Source organism: Balaenoptera acutorostrata, chromosome 20, assembly GCF_949987535.1.
Source record: "Balaenoptera acutorostrata chromosome 20, mBalAcu1.1, whole genome shotgun sequence".
In the NCBI taxonomy this organism is placed as follows: domain Eukaryota; kingdom Metazoa; phylum Chordata; class Mammalia; order Artiodactyla; family Balaenopteridae; genus Balaenoptera; species Balaenoptera acutorostrata.
The window spans coordinates 2,339,258-2,355,396 of record NC_080083.1 but is presented as its reverse complement, the minus strand read 5'-3'; the positions used below and the strand labels follow the sequence as shown (position 1 = coordinate 2,355,396).

At 45.5% G+C, this 16,139-nt stretch overlaps 1 protein-coding gene across 2 annotated transcripts in view; it reads right to left on the bottom strand.

The window, feature by feature from the left end:
• The window catches only part of SPECC1 (sperm antigen with calponin homology and coiled-coil domains 1), a 248,034-nt gene that overhangs the window by 48,708 nt on the left and 183,187 nt on the right, over nt 1-16,139 (bottom strand). For both annotated transcript variants that reach the window (XM_057535572.1, XM_057535571.1), the window contains 5 exons: nt 14,554-14,699; nt 13,344-13,444; nt 9,452-9,533; nt 6,343-6,499; nt 3,312-3,414 (listed from right to left, as the gene is read on the bottom strand). In XM_057535572.1, coding sequence (XP_057391555.1) covers nt 3,312-3,414; nt 6,343-6,499; nt 9,452-9,533; nt 13,344-13,444; nt 14,554-14,699 — 589 coding nt within the window. The remainder of the gene's footprint in view (nt 1-3,311; nt 3,415-6,342; nt 6,500-9,451; nt 9,534-13,343; nt 13,445-14,553; nt 14,700-16,139) is intronic.

Sequence of the window (16,139 nt, the reverse complement as noted above, 5' to 3'; positions counted from 1 at the left end):
GGCTGCTTTGGGTCTTCATTGTTGCGTGCAGGCTTTCTCTAGTTGTGGCAAGCAGGGGCTACTCTTCATTGCAGTGGCTTCTCTTGTTGCAGAGCACGGGCTCTGGGCACGTGAGCGTCAGTAGTTGTGGCATGCGGGCTTCAGCCGTTGTGGCACGCGGGCTCTAGAGCGCAGGCTCGGTAGTTGTGGCCCACGGGCTTAGTTGCTCCGCGGCATGTGGGATCTTCCGGACCAGGGTTGAACCCGTGTCCCCTGCATTGGCAGGCGGATTCTTAACCACTGCGCCACCAGGAAGTCCCTTAAGGAGAGTTCTAATCTAATCCATCACGCTACACTTTGGTGGGGTAAAAAGAAATCATTTTCACTCAAAATTACATGGCTACCGGTTTTTAAAAAGATGGTTTTTAAACTGTCTGAGTTTTCTACAATTTACTTTTGGCTTCCCAAGTTGGAGAGAACAAGCTTTAAAGGCCTGTCTTAAACAAACAGGTCTAGACAGAGAATATTTTGTGAGGAGTAAATAAATCAGACACATAATGATTTGTATTTCTCTCCAAGTTTACAGAGATTTAACAATGAATGGAAGATATTCTGCAGGCAAAATGAGTTTGGGTTTCATCCAACGTGAGATGCTTTGAAAACTAGTTCAAAATGTTCACAAAAAACAAAGCAAAACAAAGCACTACATCAGGAAATGTCATTCTCACTCTCACAACTGGAAATGTCTCGTCTAATCCCTTCCTGCGACCTACTTATAATGACATTCCACGTTCGAGGGCTGATTCCTTCTGAAAATTTTAATTGTCTTTTCGTACCTGTTCTAGCACGTCCCTCAGCCCACTTCTGTAAATTGGGGAAATGACAGTCCCTTCGACCACGGGCTCGGCCATGGTTGGACCTCGTGCCTGGTTGATTACTCCTTCCCATTTTCACTTTTCTGTTACCAGGCCTACTTCCTTCACCCTGAAACCTCCTGTAACCAGCTCTCCTCCCTGACTCCTTTGTACCCTGGGAGCCTCTATTATTGGTCATTACCCTGATTTTTTCTTTTCCTTTTTTAATGTCACATATACGGGACACTTCTCTTCTTGGGCAGAGTCTGATTTTGAGACGCTTGACTGCTGCTGTTACAAAGATATCCCAGCTGCTGCCTTGCCGTCTGGGCTGGCTCTCGGCCAAGGCCTTGTTTTCTTGCCACCCTTAAAAGCTGGAGGTTGGGGAAGGAGAGTCGTGGTGCCAGCGGCTTCAGAATTTTTAGAAAAATGGGGTAAAGGTATGGGAGGCTGGGTCTGAATAAGGAGAGTGGAGAAGTTGGCCATTTTAAAGAGGGCGTCTCTTTAACGGGAAGGTAAAACAATCCAACTTCCAAAAGAAAATGTAAGAAGATGTTTTCATGACTGTGGAATAGTCAAAGGTTTCTTAAACAGAAACAAAATGCACTAATCATCAGAGACTGATAAATTATACTTAACTGAAATGAAGAACTTTGTTCAACAAAAGAGTGAAAATGCAACCACCCTGGGAGAGGATATTTGTCTATTTGACAAAGGACTGGTATGCAGAATATATAAAGAACTCCTGGAAGCAATAAGGAAAGAAAGACAATCTGCTTCTAAAAATGGGCACAAAGCCTGAGCAGGTGTCCCAAGACAGACAGCCCAGACAGATGTCCAGTGAGCACATGAAAAGGAGCTCAACCTCACCCTCCAGCAGGGAAACACCAAGTCACAGCCACAGTGAGACCCCACGTCACACGTGTCCAAATGACCAGCAGCAAAAAGACTGACAACGGCAAGTGCTGGGGAGAAGGTAGAGAAAACAGAAATTTCATAAATCGTTGGTGGGAGGTAAACCATACAGCTGCTTCGGAAATCTGGCTGGCACGATCTACCACACTTGCACACACGGACATCCTGTGGCCCAGCCGTTCCATTTCTAGGTATAGATCCAGAAGGAATGAGCACGTGTGTGTGTTCCAAGAGGAGTACAAGAACATACCAGCAGGATTTATGACAGCCCCAAACTGGAAATGACTCACCTGCCCATCAACAGCAGAAGGGATAAATGAATAATGGTGGGATCATACAATAGGTTACTGATGGGTGAAGAAAATGAACAGACTTACAGTTATAGGCAGCAACGTGGATAAATCTCAATAACTTAACTTAAAAAGACAGATGGGGGGCTTCCCTGGTGGCGCAGTGGTTGAGAATCTGCCTGCCAATGCAGGGGACGTGGGTTCGAGCCCTGGTCTGGGAAGATCCCACATGCCGCGGAGCAACTGGGCCCGTGAGCCACAACTGCTGAGCCTGCGCGTCTGGAGCCTGTGCTCCGCAACAAGAGAGGCTGCGATAGTGAGAGGCCCGCGCACCGCGATGAAGAGTGGCCCCTGCTCGCCACAACTAGAGAAAGCCCTCGCACAGAAACGAAGACCCAACACAGCCAAAAATAAATAAATAAATAATTCCCATTTAAAAAAAAAAAAAAAAGACAGATGGAAATACTAGTTTTTACTTCCATTTATATAAAGTTCAAATGCGGGCAAAACGGACGTGGCATTTAGGGACGCACACTTTTGGAGAAAGCCATCAGGAACCGAATTGAGGACAAAGGTACCTGTGGGAGTTGTGAGGGGCTATGACAGGAAAATCACACAAAGGGTTTGAGGGACGGCAGTGCCGTTTCTGGATGCAACTCCATGGGTTTTCACTTGACAATAATTCATGAAACTATGATTCACGCTTGACGCACTTTTGTCTTTGTGTATGAAATTTCATAATAAAAAAACTTAAACTTATATCAGGTATTACTTCCTTGTTTAAACTCCACGGAAAACAAAAACTGTCCCCGTAAACCGAAACTCTTCAACGAAATGCAAGCAACTCCTAAAGTAACAGAAGAAGTTGAAGGTCCACCACGTGGGGCCTTTATGTGAATTAGGAAACGGCTCCCTCTTTGGGAAGATGATTTAGCGAAAGCTGTCTGCTCGGGTTGAGCAGCCTGTCGGGCACCCTGCTTGGGGGTTTATACCTCCTCTGAGCAAAGGAAAAGGCCCCCTCCCGTAAGAGACGCAGGCCTGCGTTGAGGTCACGTCTGCTGGGAGTACAGACGGGCCTTCAGTCCCGCCCGCCTCTCCGACGGGGTCCTTGGGGCCGCACAGACATCTCCCTCCCTGGCAACCCCGCCTGTGAGAACAGAAGTCGACAGTGACAGGCACAGTGGCCCAGCCAGGCCAGTACACACGCAGGACAGGACACAGGACCCCGCCCGCCCGCCCGAGCCGCTGGACGCTGGCTGCCACCGCCCCTTACCGCGTAGCCCTCCGTCTTCTTCTGGCACCACCTCAGGAGAGCGTTGCGCTTGGAGCCACCGTATTCCCGGGCCAAGGCAGCCAGGGGGTCTCTTCTTTCCACGCTAGTTAGAAAGGAGAGCACACAGTACAGAGAAGATGCTAACTGTTAAAACCCACAAATACATAGGAAATAACTAACTAGATTAGAAAAGCAAACGTCGAGGTCTATCCAGTGAGACTCTAAAGAAACCACCAAATCGGTCCCATCAACAATACATTTTTAGTATGTCTCATGGTATGAAAGAGAAAAGTAAAGTGTGCTTCTTGGCTTTCAGAAGTCTGGGGAGGGTTTTGTTTTGTTTTTTTCTTTCCAATCTGTCTGCTGCTCCATCCTTCTAGCCTTTTATTTATTTATCAATACTTATGTACAGTAACATTTTAATTAAAGACACCTATAGAAAAACACTCTGCATGCGTCAAGGCTACACCTATTTCTATGTAACAAATAAAAGGTAGATTGGAAGGGCATTTTAAAAACACCAGATTGGCTACTTACGGGGAAGTGATGGGAATGGAGATGAAAAACAAAATCGGTAAAACTGACTCAAAAGGGGGGACCCTGATACTCTGAAGGTGACACTCATACTCCTCAGTTTATGGTGCAGGAACTCAATTCTGAGCACCTGTTTAGCCAGAGGAAGTAATTTCACTAATTAATACCATATCATTCCAAGAGCAAGAGTCTAGGTGCCCCAGCCTCAGTTTTCTACAGACACCTACACTTTGTACGCGACCTAAAATTATCCAAATACTAAAGAGGGACTAAAGATCACACAGTGTCTTCCATGACGAATGTCATGAAATGAGAACAACATTCCTATAGCATGTGGAACGGTATTCTATTTCCCTACACCACTAGGAGTAGAGCGAGAACAGGAGGTGGTGCACGTCTGGAGCGGCACCTGTAGCAACAACTGAAGAGCAACAGACAAATACTCTATGACAGGATTTGTATGCGGGATCTAAAAATAAAACAAACTAGTGAATAGAACAAAACAGACTCACAGATATAGAGAACAAACTAGTGTTTACCAGTGGAGGGGGGCCGATATAAGGGTGGGGGGATTAAGAGGTACAAACTACCGCGTGTAAAACAAATAATCTGCAAGCATATATCGTACAGCACAGGGAATATGGCCAATATTTTATAACAACCATAAATGGAGTATAACCTTTAAAAAGTGTGAATCACTATGCTGTACACCTGAAACGTATATAATATTGTAAATCAACTATACCTCAATTTTTTAGAAAAGAGTAATAGGATTTCCTCCCCGAGGTATGCATCATCAGGGCATATATACAAGAATGTTCACAGCAGCACTTTTTATAATAGCAAAAAATTGGAAACAAGCAAATGTACCTCATCAGGAAATGGATAAACTGTGATATATTCATACAAGGGGATACTATATACCCATAAAAACTAAAGAGTTACAGATGTATGCAATAATGTGAGTGAATCACAGGAACAATTTTGAATTTAAAAAAAAGGAAATAAACACAAGATGTTTCCATGTATACAAAATGTTAAATATATAATTTAAATAATATACTGTTTATACTGCTAGAGGTACAAACATACATGGTGATAGTATAACGAAAAGCAAGGAAAGTTCAGAATGGTGGTGACCTTGGAGGGGGGCAGGGAGGTGATACCAATGAAGCGGCTGATAGGAAATTTCAAAAGTAATGATTTTCTTTTCCTTAAACTAGAAAGTAGGTACCCAGGTGCATCTCCATTGTACTGTTAATTCTTCGTGCCTTAGACATATTTTATTATTATTCTTTTGTATCCATCCACTATTTAATGACAATGACTTTTAAAAGAGTAACGGGACACTTCTGGACCTCAGGTGGCTTCTCTCCCGTGTACCCGGCATATTTGTAAATTGGAGTCCATGAGTTTCTGTGGTCAGAATCACCGTTAACGATGAAGTTATGGTGATTTTGCCTGTTTTTACTAGGCCTGGTCTTAATTCATCACTTAACTCATCAAATTTGTCAGCCAAGTTTCTAGGCCTGACAAATCAGAGAAGACTGAAGGGAAGCCTTGCAAAAGAGTTTCTGCATAAGCAAATAAAACATTTACCAGTTTTCTTTAAAATTACAAAGTTAACTAGATATGATTGCAATAATAATAATAATACGAGAATTTCCAAAGTAAATAATTTCTATTCTATTATTGGTTTGTCTCAATAACATGAATATAAAAATGAAACAACAAATTAACTTCACTAATCTAACCTTTCATGATGAATGTATAATATAAATAGCATATTAATATACACATAGCCTGTTTGTATACATTTCTGGCATAAAGAAAAGAGAAATTTCAGAATAGCACTAATTCTGGTACTTAAAGCCTGTTTTGATTATTTAAATCTCTTGCACATAAACAAGACAGAAATGTAACATCTGGGGCTTTAAATTAAACCTCTGAAAGATATGACCTCATCTATTTGGGTCCAAATATAGGCCACACCCACAGATATGACAATAGCTGACCTGAGGTATTCAGACTTACATAAAATCCTTTTATAATACTCATAATGGTAGTTCTAATGTTTGTTAAAAAGCCACTACTTCTAAAGTAGCCCATTTTGTGTATTCATCTACCTGCCTATTCATAAATATTTACTGAAAGGCTCAGTGTAGCACAATACAAGGGGCTGAGAAAGAGATCAAAGTGTTAATATGAAGTATTTACTGTCCACTAAATTATAGCCCAAATGGGGACAAAGGCACACATACTATGCAACGGTAAATTAAATACCAAATGGGCGTCAGACACCAAAGGCAGAAAAGGGGGTGTCCCGGATACTGGGTGGTGAGCTGCAACCTCAGGGAAGGGTTGACACAGACGGAGAAGTGGTATTTAGGAGTGTGAAAGGACAAAAGGAAGACAGTTCGGCCGGAACCTCGTCAGCAGTCAGAATTGCTGGTGTGACACTGCAAAGGCAGGAGACATAACAGGCTCTGATGGATACCTGAGTTTGCTTTGTGGCTTCCAGCCCCCGGTGGGAGCGCTCAGCAGCCTGGAGCCCCCGAAGCCCAGAGAAGGGGGTCTGCTCAGGGACTCGAGAGAGGGGCTCTTGCGGAGATAAGGGTCCGGTCTCAGGTCCTCGGCCCTTCCCTTCAGAAGATCTGTGGGGACAACAGAATCACCCGTGTGAGGAGGAGAGGCCCGACGGGTCACCACACTCCCCAGTACAATCCTCACGTCAGCGTCACGTACAAATGCACAACAGACACTGAATCGCTGTGCTGTGCACCTGAAACCAACACAACATTTTAAATCAATTACACTCCAGTAAAATTATTTAAAAAAATACACAACAGATAACAGATGGAGATACATAGATACACTTTTTGGACCGAGTGATGAAAATGCAAACAGGGACGTGGTGTTTCCTAGAAAGGATTCTCCAGGCAGGACTGGCTCTGTAACTCACAGGGACTGATGCCAAGTTAGCCCCTTGTTCAGAAACTACCCTGAGTTTCAACATGGCACCAGCAGGGCACTGAGCAGAGATCCTGCTTCTAAGAGCCTTTGGCAGGTGCGCGGGTGGCCAGGCCCATGCAGCCAGCCTGACCCCCGGGGAAGCGCCGTGTTCTAATCGACGCGCATCTGAGGGAGGGCGCCAGCAGGAAGACCCCTAGTGGGATTATCGGGTCAAAATGCCGGGAACAGGGATGACACCCATTTCCCAGGACAGGAAGCCATGCCAACCACAGGGCCTGGCTTGCCAAAAATCAGTCACGGTATTTCTTCTAAGGCTCCTCTCTGCTGTCATATTAGTCTGTGGCAAAACAGCTAATGAAACAGCCTAACCCTCCAGAGGATACTTCCTAAAGGATCACAAAAGTGCAGAATGGGAGAAAATTCCCAAGACTGTCTAGTTTGTATGTACAGAGGATTTGGGAGCAGGAGACGGGTCACTTGCTTGATGCCACACACAGCTGGTGACCAGGCCGAGCCCAGGGTCCCTCCTCTGACGCCACACGTGGAGAAAACAATACTTGTACAGCTGATAGCATCAATTATGGGTGCTCAAGCTGGGAGTGAGGCTAATTAGCTGGGAAGAGCAGAGAAAAACAGAGTTTACGTCACTAAAGGGAACAACAAAAACAGTGTATTAACCCCGGTCCTGCAGCTTCTGGGGACGTGATGCTGCAAGGCTGGCCGGAAAGCAGGCAATTGTCACCGTGCAGTCCTTTCCGAGCCAAGTAAACAGAATCACCTGGGTGGACAGGGGCCTGCGGGGGGGAAAGGGCGGTGGCTGAGGATGAACTATTTACTTCCGGGCAATCGCCGCTGTGGTCTCAGCATCAGTATTTATCTTGTCAATGAAAAGAACGGTTTCTCTACACAAAGGAAACTTTAGAGCTGGAGGAACAGAGATTACCAATACTAAGACCAAAAGTTCACCTGATGCACTGAAAAATGGTTCAGATGGTAAATTTGATGTTACAGATATTTTACCACCATTGAAAAAACATAACACACACAGCCCTGTGCTTATAACCAAGTTATTCCTATTTCACGCTACGCGGCCAATGTGGAGAACTCAACGCGGGCACCGCCTCTGGTTTCCTTATTCCTCTGACCCTGGACAACCCGTGGTCTCTGGTCACCATCTCCTTCTTCCTGGACGTCATTATGACAACTTGAAGCCCTGTACAAACCGTGACCACTTCTTTATGAAGCTGCTCATCAAAGCGATCGCCAGCCTCGTCACCCGAAGGCAACCGGGTAGAAGGAATCAGGAAAAGTCCTATCCTGGTCCCAGAGCTACTCAAAATCAGTGTGGCCTTTGTAAATCGCTTAAGCTCTTCAGGGCTTGAGTCTCTTACCTGTAAAATGCAGGGAACGGACCAAGGTAATCTTTAAATTCTCAATGTCGGTGTTTATCTAAGGCTAAAATCCTATTAATTCCATGAAAAAGAAAAAATTCAGAAGGGAAAAAAATAAGGTGGTGAGGTGAAACAGTTTACAGTCAAAGGGTGAAACTTGCCTCACAGAAACAACTATTTTAAGGATAAACCTGTGTTTGACCATGGCCTAAAAGAAGGACAGTGGGGATGTCTTTTTTCTTCACCATGTCACAGAAACTGTCTGACACTTAAGACACAACGGATTTCTCTCCATGCGGTCTAGATTTCTGGCTTTCTCTCCTTCTAACCGGCACCAGGAATAAGTCAGTTCATGTTCTTTTCACCGTTTTTGTTTCCTCATAGCAGTGACCTCGCAGCCAGCCATCAATTTCCAGGGTGCAGGTTCTAGACAGCCGGAACCTTCCGCTGACGCCTCCCGGCTCTGGGGTGTGAGCCGACTCTGCAGGCGACAGTGCGTAGGTGACAGCAGCCCCTCCGCGGCTCTGTCCCCAGCCTGGCTGGGTTCACTCAACCCTCCAGGCCGTCCCGCGAGGCGGACAGCACGATTTCTGTTTCGGAGATGGGGGAACCCCAGCGCCGAGGGCTGGAACAGCCGGGCCAGAGCCAGACAGTAGGCAGCAGGGGGGCCAAGGTGCAAGCCCACACGCTGTCCCACCCTGGTTCCCCCTCAGCAGCTCCTTCACATCGGCCATCAGCACGGCACGTGCAGTAGGAGCGAAAATGAGGCGCGTGAGGCCCTGCGGTCACAAGCAGCGCTTCACCGTCGGGATCCGAAGTTTTAAAAACATGGCATAACAACAGGAAGAGGTCTACACTCAGAGCCAAAGATGGCTCAGAAGAGGCATATTTTAGGTACTGTGGGAGTGACAGACCTTCAGAATCAGATATGATTTTTTTCTCAAAATAGTTACTTTTAAAGATGAGATATGCTCTTGAGATTTAGTTAAAAGAACAGACAAAAGACCTCCAGAGCCTGACATTTCTCCCAAACTCATGCACCCTGAGAAGTGCAGCCAGCAGAACACAGCTGGGGTCTTGTGTCCATAACACATACACTCAGAATTTGAAATCGTTTGCAATAAATGCCACTTATTGCAAATAAATGATTCTTTTTCTAAGCTCAGTTTCATGCAAAGAAAAGAAGAAAAGTTAACCTCACAATACGTAAGTCAAAACTACTTCCTATTTAAGGTGATTTACCTGAGAGGGGAAGGTCTGGGAGATCCAAGCGCTGAGTCACTCCTTTGCTGGTCGGCCGAGCACTGCTGAAGGTTGAATGCCTCTGAAACCAAAAGGTACCCACACAGGTGGACGTGTCACATCAGGGACAGCATGAGCAAGGGGTGTGTGCGCGTGTGTGTGCGTGTGTGTGTGGGTGCGTGTGTGCGCACGCGCATATAACAGTTCTCAAGCTCGTTAGAATCCCCAGGGGGACCTTTTAAAACGACTTCTTTATTTGAATAGGTAATAAATCCTATTAGGAACAGAAGGGACACAGAGTGAAAACAAAGTCTCCCTTTCACTCCCATCACCCAGTCCTTCTCCCTGGGGTAATTGTTATTAACCAGGTTTGTGAACATCTTCCTGGAATATTCTATGCATATTCAAGGATGCGTGTAAAAAATACTGTTTTTTAATGGACAACGGGCACACGAAAAGATGCTCCACATCGCTAGTCATCAGGGAAAAGCAAATCAAAACCACAATGAGATATCACCTCACACCTGTGAGGATGGTCATTATAAAAAAAACCACCACCACAGAAAAAACAAGTGTTGGTGAGGGTGTGGAGAAAACCCTCGTGCACTGCTGGTGGGAATGTGAAATGGTGCCGCTGGTATGGAAAACAGTAGGGAGGTTCCTCAAAAACGTAAAAATAGAACTACCATGTGATCCAGCAATACCACTTCTGGGTAGATACGCAAAGGAACTGAAAACGGGATCTTGAAGAGGTACTTGCACACCCATGTTCACTGTAGCATGATTCACATTAGCCAAGAGGTGGAAACAACCTAAAAGTTTATTAACAGATAAATGGATAAAGGAAATGTGGTCTTTGCATGCAATGGAATGCTATTTAGCCTTAAAAAAAGAAAGGAATCCTGCCACTAGCTACGACCTGGATGGACCTAGAGGGCAGGACAGGGGACTGCACCTGTGCCGTGGCCCAAAGGCTGAACCTACATGTTGACAGGAGTGGTCCCAGGCTGCACTTAAGAGGAAGACTTCCTGATTCTGGCAGAAATAAATGTTCCTTTAATGGGCCAACTCGGGGGTGTTCTGGGAACGTTTGCTGAAGCGCAGTGCAGACCAGAGCTTCCCCTGCAGCCTTCCCTGTGTTAAATTCCTTCCTGCTTAACTAGCTAGAGTGACTGACATACTTACAAAAGAATGGGGATACACATTCATACAGAAATAGCCCCTTGAGTGGGGAAAAATTTGTAGAAGGAATTTCACTTTTGTAATAAGTTTAATCCAAAACAACCTAAATGCCTATCAACAGAGGAGAGGTTAAGTTAATCACTGTATTACCATATAGCCTTCAAAAAGAATGAATTACTTCTCCAAACACTGACATTTAAAGATATGTGATACATTCCTTCATTTATTCAACATATATTTATTGAGCTTCTACTATGATATGATTACGTGCAGCCACTGTTCTAGACAAGAGATATAACACCAAGCCACAGGGATAAAAATCCCTGCCCTCAGGGGTACATGCCAATGACAAAGCGAAAGGAGTCAGTGTCTGAATAACATGCAGTGTAACCCAATTTATAACACTTTCTCTCCCTCACTACACACACACACATTTTTTTTAAACTACTCTTTTTTTTTGTTTAAGTATTTGTTTATTTATTTATTTATGGCTGTGTTGGGTCTTCGTTTCTGTGTGAGGGCTTTCTCTAGTTGTGGCAAGCGGGGGCCACTCTTCATCGCGGTGCGCGGGCCTCTCACTGTCGCGGCCTCTCTTGTTGCGGAGCACAGGCTCCAGACGCGCAGGCTCAGTAATTGTGGCTCACGGGCCCAGCTGCTCTGCGGCACGTGGGATCTTCCCAGACCAGGGCTCGAACCCGTGTCCCCTGCATTGGCAGGCAGACTCTCAACCACTGCGCCACCAGGGAAGCCCCCCAACACACATTTTTATGTTAAAGAAAAACATCTAGAATACACAACAAGCCATAAACAGTGGTTATTTCTGGGGCTAGGGAACAAGAGGGATTTTTCACTTTTTCCCTTTTATACTGAAATTTTTGGAAAAAAGATATTTTAAAAATAAGGACAAGGGCTTCCCTGGTGGCGCAATGGTTAAGAATCCGCCTGCCAATGCAGGGGACATGGGTTCGAGCCCTGGTCCGGGAAGATCCCACATGCCACAGAGCAACGAAGCCCGCGTGCCACAACCACTGAAGCCCGCGTGCCTAGAGCCCGTGCTCCGCAACAAGAGAAGCCGCCGCAGTGAGAAGCCCACGCACCGCAATGAAGAGTGGCCCCTGCTCGCTGCAGCTAGAGAAAGCTCACGCGCAGCAACGAAGACCCAACGCAGCCAAAAATAAATAAATAAATTTATAAAATAAAATAAAATAAGCACAAGAGTTAAAAATTGGAAATAATCCAAAAGTCAACCATCAGCAGGATGGATAAACCATCAGTAGAATGGTATATTTACACAAAGGAACGTGACACCGCAACGAAAAAAGAACAAAGTGCCACAAAAATAGGAACGAATCTCACAGACTCAATGTTGAGCAAAACAATCCAGTGACGAAGTCTGAGATCCCAGAGGACTGATCTGTGGCGAGAGAGGTCAGAGAACGGTTCTTTCTAAGGGGTCACTGACGAGATGGTGGCACGAGAGGCCCTTCTGAGGTGACCGACATGCTTTATCTTGGTGTTGGTTACACATGGAAACATTCAAGTTACGTATTGAAGAGGTCTGTACTTCACGGTATGTGAATTATAGCCAGCGGTGTGCTGCAGCTGGTGTGTACCTGCTCATAGGGCCAATTGATAAGTCTTCAGGAATTCTGCAGGCTAAGCTACTAAACACAGCCATTATTAAAATGAGACTATGTTAAAGGCAAAAGTAATAAATACTCAAAACTCACTGCTTCCTAATTATTTTTCTACATTTTGCTAATGGGGTTTTCATACCTGCTGTGTCTGTCTTGTACAAATACTATCTAACGTACATCTCTTCTCAACCCCATATGCACTGAGGTCGTAGAAACAGCTTGAAATTGGCCACAACGGGAATATTTACCAAGAAATTGGCAAACACTACAAATCGGGGCTCTTTCCCCCAAGGAGCCAGTTGTAAAACATTTACTAGCAAACTTGTGTTTATAGCTCAACAAAGATAAGTAAAAACGAAGCATGACCTCTTTCACTTTTATTAAATAAAAAATGATTATCATAAAATAAATAATTGTTTTATTTGGTTTTACACAGAAGGTGGTGGAAGTTACCTTCAAGGGCAAAAAAGTGAAAAAAGTATTTTTTTTAAAGCTTAAAAGATCCCAAACAATATCCATAACTACTAATAACATCAAAAATGGAACTTGTTGATGACAACATCAATCTTAGCTCAGCAGAGGCAAAATGCTGAGTGCCATTAATAACAACAAAGGCCCTGGTCATAGAAATGCCAAGAGGCTTTGGTCTAAAACCTTCAGGTTTTACATGCAGTTACATGCAGTGAACTCTAAGAATTTATAAACTGTAAACATTCTCTCTCCCTGGGGGCATTTTAAAAAATCGATTCTTTGAGAAATATATCCAGTTCAATGTCCACTTCTAATAAAAATTACAATCTTCATTTAACTGAAAACTTTGACAGTGTCATCTTATGGGAAACCAAGAAAGAGGCATTAACAAAACTGTATGACGTCTGCAGCATCTCAGACCTTCCTCAGGAACCAAAAGGTAATTTTTAACGAAAGTTTCATTAGTATTATTTTAAGTGTACTAAAAAAAATGTTCAACGTGCCTCAAAAAAATAAACCTGCTGGTTCTTGGTTCCCTTTTGTTGCCTGGGTACCGTGTGACACCAGCCCTACCCCCCGCCCCATGCCATTGGCTCTGATACCTGCATTGGAGAAACAGCGGCGGCTGGAGTGGTCCTCACGGGGATCCCACTCAGGGGGCTCCTGGAGGCCTTATGGACAGAAATGTCCTGCCCAGTTCCACCTGCCAAGAAAAGAGATGGGGACACTTCCATGCTGCTCCGGTTCAAAACAGCAAATAATAGTTCCTGACTTGCTACTCTTTTGGTGGCTAAAGAAGTATCCCATGATGCTAATTAGGTATTACGTGTACTCTTTCCCCCTCTTCTGCCCTGGACCAGTATTGAATTGGGGAATGAGTTGGGGGGAGTTAACTAAATGGGGGCTGGTCTTAGATGTAGGACTCACGAGGAACAAGAAAACATACAGGTGATGAGTCACCTACAGCAGGCAGAACAGAACACTCTTGCATAAACCATTATTGTTCATTCCTTTCCCACCTTCACAGACCGAATGCAGTCACTGAGCCTTCACAGCTTCCAGTCTCTGTAGTCTAATCTTAATCTAATTTAGCCCCAAACTATTTTAGCAGAGACGGCATCCTAGGGTTAGCTGTTACTCTGGCCTTCCACTACAACAGGCATATCTGTTGCCATCAAGGGAAGAAATATATTGTATTTTGGATACAGGCACATTTGGTTTCTTCTCTTCCTTGTCTTTATGGTGTACAGTAGAGAGATGCATTTTTCTCATGTGGCGGTAACAGTGAATAAAGGTGAATTGTGAGTCAGGCAGACATTGCCAGAAAAAGCTGGGCATGTCCCACGATCAGGAACGACAGGTCAGCGCCCGCGGCCGCACACAAGACTACGGGGAGAAGCATGCAGCAGCACGTTCTAGGATAAAGAAGGCCAGGGTGTCAGCAAGGCAGCCGAACACACAGATCCGTGCCTCATTTCCCAAGAGACGGAGCCTCTGGCCGACCCTGTTAATCCTCACGAGATGGCAAGAAGGCCATCAGCAGTGGCCTGGACTTAACAGACACAGAGGCAGAAAAGGAAGGTGGAGAGGCAGGAACTGGAGTTGAGGAGAGGAGGACAGGAGAGCTGACTCTCTCTGTTGTCTCACTGGAGCCCCAGAGGGCATCGTGCACCATGTCTACACGTGGATGGCCTGGGAAGGGCCCCGTGGTCACACCAACGTGGGACCAGGGTGGTGGAGGACGACGGGCTTGATCCATGGGGCCGCGGTCTGAATTTGAGTTTCGCTTATGAAACAGAATGACGAAAATACCTGGACGTCCCAAGTCAAATGACTTGATAAGGGACTTAACGGTGGTTGCAGACTCTGAAGACGTCGGAGGAGCTCTGTTCACGTAGACGCCGTGCCACTGGCCAGGGGCGTCCACCTCGGGGGGCTCCGAGTCTTCCTTCACAGGTCTGCACGGCAAAGAGCAAATCAGATTGAAAAGGTGGAGGATGTCCCCCCGGGACCCAGGACACAGACGGAAACAACCAACGTCGAGAAGAGGAAACAACTCTGGGAGGAGGATCCCAAACTGAAAATCCTGTTTTCCGTACCAGCTTTGCATTTTAGGAAATAACGTGGGTACCGCTCTTAATTTTTATCAGAGAGATGTCTTCTCCGGAATGGCCAGAGATAGCATTTTTATATGTAGTGACTTGACATGAGCTCTAAATAAAAAGGATGTAACTGTAAACTGCAAAAAAAACCCAAATGTTATTTATCATAAAATAGTTAGCTTACTGTCCGTGGTGGATACAACGGGTTGGTGTGTCAATGTGAATCTAACCCCCACCTGGCGCACAGAGGTTGGACAGATGACATTTCGGGACCCCCCCCCCCCTGCAGCTAGGATTTCCGATGGGGGATTTAGGGTCCCAGCAGAAAGAGTGGACAAGCCGTGGAACGGGACCCGAGTCAGGAAGGAGAGGCAGGGCACAGGGCCTTCACTATGCGGAGACAGACGGAAGCAGAGGCAAGGTGCGCCTGCGGCTGGAAACTGGTGGCAGCTTTCCGACCAGGCAGGCAGCGTCCTGGTTTAAGGCTCCCCTTCACGGCAGAGGCAGCAGCTCTCCTGGCAGGCCCAGTTCTGTGCGCTGTAACTTCGAGCGTTGCTCCCGGAAGCTCAGCCTGGAGTCTGTCTCTCCAGCCATCCCCCCATCCCCCAACGATCCTGCAAGCCCTTTAGTGCCTTCCTGCTTAAACCCACGAGGCTGCCACCTCTTAGGTACAAGGGAATCTTGACTCATGTGTCTGCCCCCCAAGAGAATGGTAATTGTACTCTAGAGCAACAGTGCAACTCTGCATGAGGGTGAGGCTTCTCCGCTCTCCCACACTTTCCTGGCGAGTTCTCTCTGTGGTTTCCAGACTGCAGCCCAGACTCATAGAAGAGCCTTTTAAAGACAGACCATCTGCGTCAATCCTCTCATGCATGGCTTCCTCATCCAGGGGACGTTAGCCTGTCATTCATTCTCCCTGTGAATGAGCCAAGACAACACCTCCCAACTTCCGATTCCTAAATCACTGCTCTTTCTATTGTGTCAAATTGCCACAGCTGTTTTGCAAAAAGGTGACTAATGTATCAGAATGGCTCAAACAGAACACTTCTGGCAGTGTACTTTAAATAAGGTCAGTGGAAGTTTAAAATATTCATTTATTGATCTTTTTGAAAGGAACCTAGTTACTCATGCTTCTGCGGTTGAATTTACTTGTCCTTAATTCTCAAAGCTTTCTCCTGTTGCTCTGAGTAGAATAAATTTAAGTGAAACAGAACTTAAAACACTTAAGTCACACTGCCCTACACTCTTGTCTCCACAGTCCTTTCTTTTGAGTGAAAAAAAAGAAAAAAATCAGTA